The sequence below is a fragment of the Talpa europaea genome, assembly GCF_964194135.1.
Source record: "Talpa europaea genome assembly, chromosome: 3".
In the NCBI taxonomy this organism is placed as follows: Eukaryota; Metazoa; Chordata; class Mammalia; order Eulipotyphla; family Talpidae; genus Talpa; species Talpa europaea.
Window position 1 is genome coordinate 147,850,446 of NC_140069.1, and position 13,504 is coordinate 147,863,949.

Here is a 13,504-nt window from a genome sequence, read left to right on the forward strand (position 1 = left end):
CTGCGCCCTCTGTGAATTCCCCGCGGCTGTGAACTTGGGAAAGGCACTTCCCATAACCAAATCTTGGTTTCCCCTTTTGCAGCAGCTTAGAGGGAAAGTCTGAAGACCTCTGGTGTCAGCGCTCTCTGGGGCCCCACCTGAGTGTGTGTTCTGGATGAATGTCAGAGAAAGCATTGCCCCCCCACCCCCTGCGCCCCCCTTGATCCGATTGTCCGGTGCCTTCAAGGCTGACCGGCCTTGTGCACGCCCGCGAGGCGCGCAAGGACGGGAGCTGGGAGCGCGCGGTCGCGCTGTTCCACCAGAGCCCCGCTGCGGAGCCCAGGGCAGCGCGCGAGCCCCTCCGGCAGCCGGACTACGTTTCCCGAGATGCCCCGCGGCCGGGCTGCCGTAAAGCACCGCCCTCAGCACGACGCCCGCGCCCCGGGGCTGCGCCCTCCAGGTTACCCCGCGCCGGCCCGACGTGGGGAGAGCCGGTCCCCGGCCGCGCCCCCTCCTCGCCCGGGCGCCCCTTCCCCGCCGGGGCCGGTCCCCAGGCGGTGGCGGCTGCACCCCAGCCAGGCCGCGGGGAGGGGGCGGCCACGCCGGCGGGCCGGAGCCAGGGAGCCGGGCAGGTCGGCCTGGAAGGGCCCTGGGGCGCCCGCCCCTCCTGTCCCCGCGCCGGGCCCCGGGCCCCCGTGGGGGCGCCCGCCTTGCAGGGAGATGCTCGCCGCTCAGAGCCCCGCGCGGCCGCCCCGCCCGCGCCGCCGGCCTCCCGGGCCGGGACTGGGAGCGGCGGCGCGCCCCAGGGTGCTCACGTCGGGAGTCCGCAGGGGACCTGTGGAAGGCGAGGGCGGGACCCTGAGAGGCCGGGAGGGCTCGGATCCTCCTGTCTGGACCCTCCCTCCCCGGGAAGGGCTTGAGAAGCCACGGGAGGCGCACGCCTTGGGGCCCAATTCGGGGCCTGGCTGGTCTCGCTGGGGCGCGTCCTCCGGCTGTCTTTGGGCCCTGGGCAGGGCGCCTGCGTTGGAAGCTCAGGTGGGAGAAAGTGCTGGGAGCCAGAGTTCAGCGGGCAGGACCCCAGGGCTGCAGCTCCGGGCGCTGGCAGCAAAGACCAGCCGAGACCAGCCAGGGTGTCCCGCTTGGCGTGGCCAGGCGCAGGCTCCGGGGCAGGAGCTGGCCGGGCGGTCGTTGCTGCCAGTACTTGGGTTTCCTCGTCGGCACCCAGAGAATTCCCTCAACAAGCCTTATCGATTGCCAGTGCTTTCTGAGTTCTATTTTAAACATTGTTCACTTAATAAGTATTTGCCATCTGCAATGTGCGTGGAGCGGGATGCTGGAAGTACAGGAGAAAGATGAAATGACCACTTTGCCCGAGGACCCCGCTGGAAGGTTCAGATGAAGGAAGCGGGCAAGCCTGCAGGGTGGCCCCACAGGCAACAGAGAGAAGGGGTAGTGAGATTATTTCTATGCAGTTGTTCTTTCTGAAAAGACCCAGAAGGACTCGTGACGAAGTAAGTCATTGCTGACTTAAACCCTGCTTCCATGTGCCACCCCCAACCTGCAGTGACGCTGTCCACACGAGCAGCCGGCAGCCAACAGCCCAGGACGGGGAAGCTCAGCCACATCCAACTAGAGAAAGTCTGAGGTGCACCCCGTGCCCGCCCCATGTTAAGCGCTACTGGGGAGATCAAACGAGTGCAGGGAATGACTGTCCTTACCCTCCGGTCATGTCTCCCAACTAGGTTGAATCTGATTTTGGACAAGGGGACGCAAAATGTCCCGAGGAGTGAGGGGATCAACCACTGACATGGGAAAGTGGACTCAGTGAGTTGAGGTTGATTTCACGCTCTCCTGTTCCATTTGAGGCTTCCTCGGCCTGTAATGGGAGAAGAGAGAAATACAAACCTTTTGGAGGAGGAGAAATTGGATGTCCTTTCTTTTTTTTAAAGATTTATTTATGTATACAAGAACTGGGGTACAGGCCAGAGGTGCAGGGGGTGAGGATTCACCAGAGACAGAGTGGGGAGCAGCACAGGCAGATTGTCTGAAATACACTGCTGAGGGGAGCAGCGGGGAGACAGGAGAGGTCTGCTGCGCCATGTGGGTAGCTCCCTGGCCAGGGATTGAACTCATGCTGCAGAGGCTGTGGATAGCTTCATAGTGCTGCGCTCAACCCCTTGTGCCACCAGGGAGGTCCTGGATATCCTTTTCAAGTGCAATCACTAGCTGAAAATTCTGGGGGCTGGAAATTTCACCCATGCTTTTAATCATGATTACAAAAACAAAAGACACCCTTCCGAAACGCATGCTACAAAACCAATGGGCAGGTGAGATGTCCTGCAGGGAGGACAGCAGCTGAGGCTTGGGTGGCACAGTCAGGCTATTCTGTAGCCCCAACCTGAATATTGTTTTGGCTCAAAGCAGGGACACTGGGGCTCGGTCTATTAAAAGAATCTTCCTTAGATGCTATTTTCTGATATTTATTAACTGAAATCAATCCTGGACCATGGGTTTGGCGGCAGGATCATGGAGAGAGATGCAAGGCTTTCCCCCATCAGTCTCATAGTATCCTGTTCTGTTTTCTTCCCAGCCCTTATCACTATCGAGTATTCTCAAATTTATTTGCAAAGTAAAGTTGACTTTGCTCTCCCCCTGCTAATCAGTGGAGCATTGTGTGGCGGCTGATAGGTTCTCAGAAAGTGCTTTTTGAATGAATGATGCTTCAAATAGCATCGCTGCAGGGTGATGTAGCTCCCGCGCAGGTGCGTGGGTTTGTGGGTCCTGGGAAGACCCATTGTGCCCTCCGGGAGGCCATGTGGTCGGTGCTGCCAAGCAGGAGTCTGACGTGCAGTCATTTGTGTATGTGTTTGTTGCCTGACGGCTCTGCTCCCCGCCCCTTCTCTCTCCCTCCTGCCAGTGATCACCCCCTTCTTGCTTTCTCTGGATGTCACTCTGTTATTGCTCCTCTTAGAGCTGTCCATATCCTGCCGGTAGGTTTGGTCTCCTTGACAGCAGAGTGTCTTCTGTGTCTTTGGGTCACATGCCCCAGGCCCAGAGAAACAAATAACAAATGTATGTTGAGTGAAAAAATGAAGTGCCAAGGAATAGCTTCTGCGTGTGGTGTGGTGAAGGTACTGAGCGCCGAGGTAAGGCGCTCGGCGTAGGCCGCCCGAGCTTTCAAAGCGGAGACTTTAAAGGACCACGAGGTCAGCAAAGCCCACCAGCTCTGCGTCAATACCGCGGAGGTCCAGGCAGAAGGCCCCCAGGCTGCCCTGACCCCCGAGGTCTCCAGCGACCTGATGGCCAACATGGAGCACTTTTTCCGCGCGGCCTCCTCCATCGCCTACTGCTCCCGGCCCCTGAACGACTCTGAGAAGATCCTGCAGCGCCTGCAAAGCAGGGGACCGTGATTTTGGGCAAGAGCGCAACCGCGCCGCCTGCACCAGCTCATCAAGCACATCTCCGAGACGCTGCGGAAAGAGGTCCTGGAGGACGCGCGGTGCTGGCCCTGCGCCCACGTGTGGCTGGACAGCGCCCCGACGCCTGCGGCCTGGCCTGCGTGGGCATCTGCATCTGCTACTTCGTGGGGGCGGCAGTGACGGAGTCTTATCTCACCCTGGCCTCTCTACAGCGAGACCGTGGACGGCTACTTCCAGATCATCATCTTGGCCCTGGACGAGCTGGACATCCCTTTCCGGAAGCCGGGTGGGTGGTGAGCCTGGGCACTGGTGGCTTGGCCATGCTGAGTGGCCGAGGCGGCCTGGTGGTGGGGCAGCTGCGGCAGGTCATCCCCCGGCTGCTATCCGTGCATTGTGTGGCCCACCGGCTGGCCCTGGCCGCGGTGGACGCCTGTGGCGGCATCGACCTGGTGAAGAAGCGTGACCCGCACCTCCGCACCGCCTTCAAGTTCTGTCAGTCCCGCACAACAGGCTGCGCCAGCTGCGGGGCGGCGCGCCAGGCTGGGGCAGGAGATGCTCCGCCTCAAGGACCTGCGCGCCGTGGGGTGGGCGGCCAGCACGGGGTACACGCTCATGCACTGCTGGCCAGCTGGCCCGCCCTGGTCAGGCACCTCCCGGTCCCGGCGGAAGCGAAACGGGGGGCACTGGGCCAGAGGCCGCTGAAGCTGGTGAGGCGCTTCCATTTCGTCAAGTTCTGCCGCTTCCTCGTGGACTTCCCGAGCGTGTACAGGCCGCTGTCCGAGGTGTGCCAGAGGGAGCTGGTGCTGGTCAGGAGGTGGACGCACCCCTGGGGCAGGCCCATGTGGCGCTGGAGACCCTGCGCCACCGGGCGGGATCGCGGGAGGGAGAGTCCCCGCCGCCTTCCGGGACGGGCGCGTCCTCCTGGGCAGGGTGGGGGGGGGGGCGAGCGGCGGTTCCAGGTGGACAGGGCGAGAATGATCGTGTCCTGCGCCCCGTGCCTGCGGCCGCGCCTCCACACCTGCTGCCCCCCAGCTCGGGAGCGCACAGGTGTTTGACAGCGCGGCCTGCCTGGGCGAGCTTGGGAAATCCCCATACCCTGACCTGGCCGGGTACTTTGAGCTCTCCCTGCCCCCAGGGTCCAGCGAGGAAGCGCTCCTGGAGGAGTGGCGATGCCTCAAGGCCGCAGCCCAGAGCCTCCCATTCCCGCGCCTGTGCAAGCTCGCCTGGGCCCAGCGCAGCCTGCGTGCCCGTCTCCACCGCCTGCTGAGAGCGGGGTGCAGCGCCATGAACCGGATCAGGACAGAGGAGAGGACCAAGCTGTCCCACAAGGTCATCAACTTGCTGATGATGACCACAGTGAACGGGGTGGCCGCCACAGACTATGGCCCAGAGCCCGCCATCCAGGCTGGTGCCTGACCACCTCTGGCCGGTGCTTCAGCCACGACTACACCTGTGCCCCAGGGGCCCCCGCGCCCGTGGGAGTAAGTCCTGGGGAGCCCCGAGGGCCAGTCTTTCGTAGGGATGGGCCAGAACTAGGACTCTGAAGCCCAGGTGCAGGCTGCCAGAGCCGGCTCCTCAGCTCTGCGGACAGCCTGGGGTGGGGGGGCAGATAGGTCTGCTCGGCGACCTGCCCCCTCCTGTGTGCATGGGAGCGGCCGCCCTGCCGCTTAGAGCAGGTGCTCAGGTCATGTCCCTCAGTTACCCCGTGGCCGAGGGAAAGCAGCCCAGAGCCTTGGGGAGCTGGAGGGGAGTCCCGCTGTCGTCGCTTGTCTCACTTAAAGTCGCGGTTCCCCAGAACCTAAAGCCGACCTTAAGGGGTGCCAGGGTGCCCTGCCAGCTGCAGCAGTCAGTGCCTCCCCAGACGCTGGCCTGAATGCAGCCACCCTGCCTGGCAAGTGTGCGTCCCAGTGGGGCTAGATGCCACCTGAGCAGAGCTGCGCCCTCCTGGCTGGTCCACCTGGGGCGCAGTGGACGCGGGAGCCGGTTCTCATCTAATCTGGGTCTCCCCCCCCCACCCAGTCTAATTTGCTTCTCCCCCCACCCCCTGCAGGAGGAGCGGGCCTCAGGAAGGGCAAGACGGCTGCCCTCCACACAGAGGAGGCCGTGTTCCAGGAACTGCCCCACAGGGAGCCAGGGGCGAACCTGCAGGAATGCATCCTGGACCCTCCGATACAGCGGGCCCCCCACGCCAGCCAGGAGGCCCCCCTGCCACTCCAAGAGTGAGCCCCTGCTGGAGCAGGCCTCCTAGCAGTGCCCAGAGCCCCAGCTGCCCGCCCTGTGCTCAGGCCAGGCCACAGAGGCTGGGCGCCCGAGAAACAGCCTTGCGGGGGGACTTTGGGCACTTGGAAATGGGTCGCCAGCAAGAGAGCAAGGTCCACCCCAGAGAAACAGGTGGTGGGGCGCGGCCTGCGGGCCAGCCCCTCTCCAGGCATCGCCACGGCACGCAGCCCTTCCGGAAGCAGCAGGTTTGCGATCAAGTTCGTTTGTTAGGAAACTCCCATCGTGAAAGGCGTCACCCCACGTTCTGGCAGCAGGAAGCCTTGCTGCGTGAGCGAGGCTTGGGGGGCAGGGGCTTCCAGGGCCTCCCAGCCCCTGGGTAGCCGGGAGGTGTTCAGAGCAGGCCACCTGCAGCCTCGGTGGCCAGGGAAGGTGCTTGCCAGGGGCAGGGGATGACCAGGCTCCAGGGCCAGGCCTGAGGCCCATCACCCTGCCTCCCGGCAGAGGCAGGGAAGCCCCGACTTCGAGGGAAGGCTCACACCAGAGAACTTGTCCTTCTCGGGCCGCCTTTCAGAGGCGGCGGACAGAGCCCTCTGCACAGTCACTCGGGAAGGCCACCCGCCGCTGCTGGGCAGTGAGCAGTGGGCAGCGTTTCCAGGGCGGAGCCCGAGGCTCCCACCGGCCAAGCTCTTGTGTTTGCCCTGCGCCCCGCTCACCGCAGCCCCCAGGAGCCGGAGGACCCAGCTTGCACATGGGAGGCCTGGGGCCCGGCCCTGACCCGGGGCCAGCTCCGCCAGTGGCAGCAGACAGTCGTGATTAATCCGTCCTCTTTTCTGTGCCGCAGTTTCCCTCCCATGAAGGGGCAGCAGAGAATCCAAGTGCCTGCTGGCTCCCCAGCCCAGGCGCCCTGAGCTCCTGGAAAGCCTCGAGCTGCAGAGTGTTGGGGGGGCAGCCCCTCCCCACACTGCCACCCGCATCCTTCACGCGGGAAGGTGCTCTCCGACCGTGCTGGCCATCGTGCTCCAGCGCCGTCTCCCCAAGTTGCCCTGGGCACTCAGCCTGGGCATCCCTGGGTGCTAGTTAAGGGCGCTGCCTTGAACCGGCTACGTAGGGGCCCGAGACCAGGGCTCTACTGCTGCGTTCAGCCAGGGTCCAGGGCTTTGCGGGTCCTGGGGGCGCTGGGGGCGCGGGGGGCACTGGCCTGGCCCCACCTTCCCCCTCTTCCAAGGGCAGGAAAGCCCTTTCCTTCCTTCCCTTCTGGGCAGGGTTGATTTCGCCAGGCCCTGGGCTGCTGCCCATGTGCAGCTGCTGCGTGTGGGGCCGCCTCTGCCCGCGCGGGGGTCCTGGAGGTGAAGGGGCTGCTGCGCCCTGCCTGTCCGTGTCAGGCTGTGGGCTCCAGGTGGGGCCCCTGCTGTGTGCTGCTGTCCATGTGGCGTGCCCACCTCCCACTCCAAGGAGGGGCTGAGATCGGGGTGCTGGTGTGGGAGCAAGCAGCTGGCTGGACCCCTAGTTCTGGCTTCCCCTCCTGGCACCCCCTAAAGCGCTTAGCCTCGGCACCTCTGGCTCCTGCATTCTTCAGCATCGAGCCCGGAATTCCCTCCTTGCTCTGCCCTTTAGCCTCTGGCCATAGCCCTGGGTCTGAGGTGGGCCTGGCCGAGGGGCCGGAGCCTGGCAGGGAGGACGTCCACACTGCCCAGTTGGAGCCGCCCTTGGCGCTCACAGACATTTCTGTGGGGAGTTGGGGAGTTCAGGTGCCCTGAGTGTGGACTGGGGGGTGGAAGAGAGAAAGACCCTTGGTGCATGTTCTTCTGGGCATCGTCCATCATGTAAGAAACCTCAGAGAAGAGGCCAGCCCTGCACCCCCATGAGCCCTACTCGCACTCCCCACCTCGGCCTGGGTGCTGAGGGGAGCAGGTGGGGCGCGGCTCTGTCCCCCACCCTGCAGAAGCCTCCGGCAGCCCGTGCGATGGTTGGGCTCTGAATGCCGCCGTGGGTCGTGGGTCGTCTCTACCTGCTCCTGCAGGAACACGGGCGCCTCTTTATCCACTGCAGGCCAAGATGACGATTTCTGTGTAGGACCCAGGGGGGAGCGCCGCGCCCGCCTCACCTGACGCCCGCTGCCCTGGGAGATGCTGCCTTTCAGCCCCCCCCCCCAGGTCCGGGGGGGGGGGGAGAAGCTTCCCGGCTGAGGCACACTGTCCCCCCACCCCGAGCCGCCAGCCAGGAGCCCAGGGCGGATCCCAGTAGCCACGACACGGGGTGGAGGGCCCAGCGCTGGCCTGGGGGACACCGGCCACCAAAGCCAAGCTCTTGCGTGCCCTGCCCGGGGTGGCGCTCCTCGGGTGCCAAGCGCTCGCCAGGACAGTGCGGCCCAGGCAGTGCCCTCATGCAGGGCCTGGCAGCCGAGGACACTCCGGGGGCCCGGCCGGGGAGTCCCCTCCTCGGGCTGCGAAGACGCGCAACTGAGCTTGAACAAATGACGCGATTTTATTAAAGCAAAGCCGACCTGCTGCCGCCTGATGAAGCAGAGCTCACTTCCCAGGTCTCTGCCCTCCGCGCCGCGGAAGCCCGCACCCGGGCCCCGGGCGCGGCTCAGGGCGGCGGGTCCGGCCCCCCGCCGCGCCCCTCGCCGCGCCCCCCGCCCCCGCCGGCCCCCCACCCCGCCCGCGACGCGCTCGCGGCTGCGCCTGCGCCGACCGGGCCCCGCGCGCTCCCGGGCGGTCCAGCGCGCGCCCCCGCGGCCCGGGCTGCCGCGCATGCTCGGCGCCCGCCCCCCGCCCGGCCCCGCGCCCCGCGAGCATCCGCCGCCCGCCCTGCACCCCGGCTGGGCTCCCCGCGGCCGGCATGACGGCGCACTCCTTCGCCCTCCCGGTCATCGTCTTCACCACGTTCTGGGGCCTCATCGGCATCGCCGGGCCCTGGTTCGTGCCGAAGGGACCCAACCGCGGGTAAGGGCCGCGCGCCCCGCCACCCCGCGCGCCCCGCAGCCCCATCCCGCTGCGGCGAGCGCCCCAGCCCCCGCGCGCCCACAGGGCCCCCCTCCACCGGGACCGGCGGGCGGGCGGGCTGCGCGGCGCGGGCGTCCTGCGCCGGGAAGGCGGGGGCCCCTCCTCTCGCCGCTAACGGGGGGGGGCACCAGCGCCAGCTGTGACCTTGACCCAAGGTCGAGCCTCAGTTTTCCGTGGTCTGGTGGGGATGGCGACCGTTCTAGGCTGCGGGGAGCATCGCACCAAGCCCCGCACGGCACCCGCTGCCCCGGCTCGCGCGTCCTTGGCTCGAGCCCTCTCGCCGGCGCCGTGGGTGTTGAAGGTCCCCACGCAGCCGGCTGCACCTGTTGCACCCCTGGCGCCCTATTATCTGCTGAGGCGAGGCGCGCCGTCTCCCTTGCGGACCTGCCCCCAGGTGGGACACTGCCTTCCCCAGTGCACCCCGGCGCTTAGCGACTCGGAGAGAACCGACCGCGGGATGGAGTCAGATCTGGGGGTCGTTTATTGTCCACCCGCCCTCCACCCCCTGCGGAACTCGGCCTCCTGTGCCCAGTCAGACCGGCAGGGACGGCTAGCGGCCAGGAGCTCTGCTGGGGGGCCGGGCCTTCTGGAGACACAGGCGTGTCTGTCCTGATGGGCTGTGCTCTTCTCTTGCAGAGTGATCGTCACCATGCTGGTGGCCACCGCAGTCTGCTGCTACCTCTTGTAAGTCCTGCAGTCCCAGCCCAAAGCAGTGAGTGCCCAGCGCTGCCTGCGCCTCCTCCCCGCCCACCCTGCCTGGCCTGCTGGGGGCTCGGTCTGTGAGGCACCGGAGGGGGCAGGTGTGGTGTGGCCAAGGGTGGAGAGCCGGCACCCACCCTGGTCTGGTCGCCCACGTGTCACCTGGGCAAGCTCCGTCCTCTTACTAAAAAACGGAAACACTTTAAAAATAACGATGACGCTGAGACATGAGCTTAAATGCATGGGACCTCTGGTTCTCCCTGGACAGAGCGTCTGGAGTCATGTCTCTGCTGCTGCTCAGTGCTTCGGGGCTGGTACAATGTCCTTCTCTGTCCCGGGGAGGGCCTCAGAGGGCTGGGACTTGATGGCTCAGGCACCAGGACATAGAAGATGGTGACTAGCAGTGTGGGAGAGGTGGAGAAATCACGCGATGTGGGATAATTAATTCCAAACTGCAGATCCACCCAGGAAATGGGAACCAGGCTGCCAGTGGGCAGAGAGGTGGGCAAGCTAAGAAAACGCCAGCCTGGGAGTTGCATTTGCAAAACATAAACTCTGGGTGATGCTGATGAGAAGCAGGCAGGGATTCGTGCCGGCTTTCTGGGCGTCTGGTACTTGACGGGCGGGGGAGGTGGTGGTGCTGGGAGCTTAGGTGAAAGGGCCAAGTCCTTCATGCAAAACCCTGTTGGCCCCTCGTTGGAGGGGTGAGGAGCTCGCATCATCTCCGGAGTCCTGGGGCCTGATACTCTCGGGCAGACCAAGTCACAGTGCCTGCCCCCGGCCATGTGCACGTCCAGCCTGCAGGGGGGCATCTGAGTATAGTCTCTCCCTGTCCCCGGCAAGCCCGGGAGAGGGGCTCTCTCTGGTTATCCGCTCATGGTCCTGGATAGCCCCTTCATCTTGCTCCTAAAAGTGGGTGGACTCTGACTTGTCTCCCATCAGACCAGCCCTGTCCCACTCCCAGCTGCCCGCTGGGGTGCCCAGACCAGCACTCTCTTGGGGCATAGCTGGGTGCTGCTCCCCTGGAGGCCATCTTACTTCTCCCCCATCCCAGGGTCCAGCCCCAACTCAGGGACTGAAAAACCTACAAAAAAGTCAAACCAAAGCTAAACCAAAGCCCACACACCCCAGGCGGAGCCCGTGTGCCCGTGGGTGCAGGGGTGGCCCCGAGACCCTTCCCTCCCGGCAGTGGCCGTCCTGTCTCGGCTCACCTCACTGTTCTGTCCCTGGCAGCTGGCTCATCGCCATCCTGGCTCAGCTGAACCCCCTGTTTGGGCCGCAGTTGAAGAATGAGACCATCTGGTACGTGCGGTTCCTGTGGGAGTGACCGCTGCTGCTGCTGGCTCCAGGTACTGGGGTCACGCCCTGGGGGGGAGCAGGCCTGGTACAGGGGAGTGGGTAGAGGGGGGCTCGCATTGAGAGGCTAGCATTCGTTTCCTGAGAGACAGCCACGTGGCGTGCACCTGCTGCCCTCGGCGGACCCAGGCCAGGGAGCAAGGGAGCCGCGGCCTTTGGGGTGCCATCAGGGCCCTGGGATGTGTGGGTTTGCAGGCCCTTGGGTGGGGGTGGGGGATCAGTTCTGGGGTGGGTGCTGGGCACAGGCGCAGGCCACACTAGCTGGACAGAGGGAGGGTTGAGATAAGACAGGCAGAGGCGGGGAGAGGGGCTCTCCAGGACTGGGGGGTTGAGGGGGCCCACAGCAAGAGGGTGACCCCTTCGTGTGTGTGCTTTTCAGGTGCCCAGCTCTGGATGGTCTTGGCTCTACCGTCCCTGATGACCCCTTCGTCCCTGCACCCCAACCCCCCGAAGCTGTGTCCCGGTCCCTCTGCGCCCCCTCACCAGGGCCTGCCTGGTTGTGGCGGTACCGCCTTCCTTAGCCAGTTCCGCCCAGGACGCCCCAGCTCGGAACTCCTAGGGCCCCTCGCATGTGGAACCGGCCCCGCCCGAGTCCTTTCACAGAAAGCCCAGGGGAGGCCCTGTGTCCCGTGAGGAAGGGGCGCCCAGCCCAGGACGCCCGCTGCCACCTGCTGTGTGACCCCCAGAAGCAGCTCTGCCTCTGAGGGCTCCCCCGACCTGAGAGATGGAGGGACTGATGGGAGCGGGGTCACGCCCCGCCCAGTCCTGGCGTGGAGTTCTGTTATTTTCTGACACGCTGAGATGTGAAGTTTCTCAGACTGCTGAAGTAGTGGGAGGACATTCGGATGCACAAAAGCAACAGAGTGATTTGGGTCCAGAGTGTACCCCGTGTGCTTGGCATCCTTTGTGGCTTGGCTTGCGCGGAAACCTGTGTCGCCTCAGAATATTCGGGCCACCTTCTTCCCCTTCTTGCCCCAGGCCTGGACTTGGCCCCTCCTCAGCCGCTAAGTCACTTGGAGGCAGGACGACAGATGGGGGACAGATGGGATGGGTGTTGGGGGGGGCACCTTGGCGCTTCCAGAGCAGGCTGGGCTGAGCACGGTCAAACTGGGGTAACCCAGGGACCCCAGCCCTTGCCCTCGCTTCTCCTGGGAGAGCCTCAGCTGAGCCCTCAGAGCCTTGGCTGTGGCCTCAGAGCTCATGACCCCCGCGGTCCAGCCCCTCCCACTCCGCTGTGTGCCCCTCTTCAAGGGCATCTCTGGGCATGGGGATGGCTGGGCATGAGATGGTCCCACTGGGGTTTCTCAGCTCTGGGCTTGGCCTGTTGCTCAGAGCTCAGCTGGGGGCCTCTTGTTGATACCTCCGCCTTTCAACCTCCCTCCCTGCCCTGACCTGCCGGGGTGGGGGTGCTTGTACTGGAGACCCCATCTGTGTCTAGTGGGGTGGGGGTGCTTGTACTGGAGACCCCATCTGTGTCTAATGGGGTGGGGGTGCTTGTAATGAAGACCCCATCTGTGTCTAGCAACAAACCTGTGGCCAACTAGTGGCAGGATTATGGTGGCAGCGGCTGGCTGAGGCCTCCATCACTGGCGGCCGCCCCTGCCCACTGATTTCCATTTCCTCAGCCCAGGAGAGGGGGCTGGGAGCAAAGGAGGCAGATGTGGCTCTGAGGTGTGGACGCTGGCCTGAGGGGTGGTGTGGCTGTCCAGATTCTGCCCAGACCGGGCCTGCAGGAGGAGGGCGGGGCCCTGACCACCACCAGCCTGCGCCCCAGGTTTTAGAGCACAGCTCCTGGGCTGTGCCATCGATGAAGCCAGGAGCCTGGATCTGTCTGCTTCTGACACGGGGCATCGGTGGGGGTGGTGAGCAGAGGAAACCCCAAGTCAAGGTCAGGGGTCCCGCTCTCTGCAGGAGACACAGGATTTGAGGGCAGGGGAGGCACGCAGGCAGTGAGTGGGGAGCAGATCACCAAGACCGAACTGGCAGAGGCGCTTGGACCAGCCCAGAGGGCCACTCGGAGCTGTGGCAGGTTTGAGAGCAGGGGAGCAACATGACCCTGTTGGATTTCTAGAATGATCTCTGCTGGGTGCGTGGTGGACAGAAGCCTGTTAGGAGGGCCCAGATGAGAGCAGTGATGAAGACGGGGGCAGGCGGAGGTGCAGTTGGGAGCTGGTGGGGAGCAGCGTGTTACCAGGGGAGAGGTGGGCGCCTGCAGACCCCTGGGTGCAGCCCAGATGCCAGGCCACTCACTGGGGGGGTCCCTGCCCTGGGGCTGCTGCTAGCTGGGGAGATGTCCAGCGACAACGATAGCCCCTGAGGCCATGGGCATCTTGGCTGGGTGCAGCGGTTCTGAGTGAGAAAAGCCCGAAATGAGCCCCAGGGCACAGCTATCACAGGTGGGCCGTGAACAGGAGCCCACGGAGGGGGCACTGCGGCGGGCTGCGGCCTGCGGGAGCTCCGAGGAGTTCTTGGCTTCCAGCGAGATTCTCCCCTCCCCAGGGCGGGAGGCGGGTTGGTGACGGCAGCCTCAGACCCGCGCCCTCGAGAACCTTCGCGAAGGTGAAGTTCCCCAGAAGGGACGTGGCCGAGAGCGGGAGCCTCCGAGCCTGGACCATGGCCCGGGACTGAGCCGGAAGCAGCCGGGAGGGCACCCCTGGGAGGGACCCGCCCTGCAGAGGACCCCAGGCCACCCGGGCAGCTGAGCTGCACACGCAGAGGGCGGCCGGCAGGGAGCGCCCCCGCCCGAGAGATCCACAGTCCGTCGGGGCGCGGCCAGGGAGCCGCGAAATGCGGGAGCCTGTTCCCCAGACGACACCGTACCCTGGA

The 13,504-nt window shown here is 65.1% G+C and overlaps 2 protein-coding genes across 2 annotated transcripts in view; both read left to right on the top strand.

Annotated features, from left to right (window-relative positions):
- LOC311169003 (SCO-spondin-like) overlaps positions 1-3,695 on the top strand; it is a gene marked incomplete at both ends in the record, with an annotated part of 56,468 nt that extends 52,773 nt beyond the window's left edge. The window contains 3 exons of the mRNA XM_084230705.1: positions 227-387; positions 3,163-3,385; positions 3,611-3,695. Of these exons, the coding sequence (XP_084086831.1) occupies positions 227-387; positions 3,163-3,385; positions 3,611-3,695 (469 nt within the window). The remainder of the gene's footprint in view (positions 1-226; positions 388-3,162; positions 3,386-3,610) is intronic.
- A 4,744-nt stretch (positions 3,696-8,439) lies between these two features.
- On the top strand, positions 8,440-11,558 carry ATP6V0E2 (ATPase H+ transporting V0 subunit e2). Its single transcript, XM_084230870.1, has 4 exons — positions 8,440-8,563; positions 9,260-9,307; positions 10,556-10,671; positions 11,058-11,558. The coding sequence occupies exons 1-3, from the start codon at positions 8,460-8,462 to the stop codon at positions 10,647-10,649; spliced, it is 246 nt and encodes an 81-aa protein (XP_084086996.1). The 5' UTR covers positions 8,440-8,459; the 3' UTR covers positions 10,650-10,671; positions 11,058-11,558.
- Positions 11,559-13,504: the final 1,946 nt, after the last annotated feature.

Excerpts from the sequence above, each read along its gene's own strand:
- ATP6V0E2 (XM_084230870.1), top strand. The coding sequence starts at position 8,460 with ATGACGGCGCACTCCTTCGCCCTCCCGGTCATCGTCTTCACCACGTTC. Across the intron at positions 8,564-9,259 it reads CCGAAGGGACCCAACCGCGG|AGTGATCGTCACCATGCTGG; the intron begins GTAAGGGCCGCG and ends CTTCTCTTGCAG. Across the intron at positions 9,308-10,555 it reads GCAGTCTGCTGCTACCTCTT|CTGGCTCATCGCCATCCTGG; the intron begins GTAAGTCCTGCA and ends TGTCCCTGGCAG.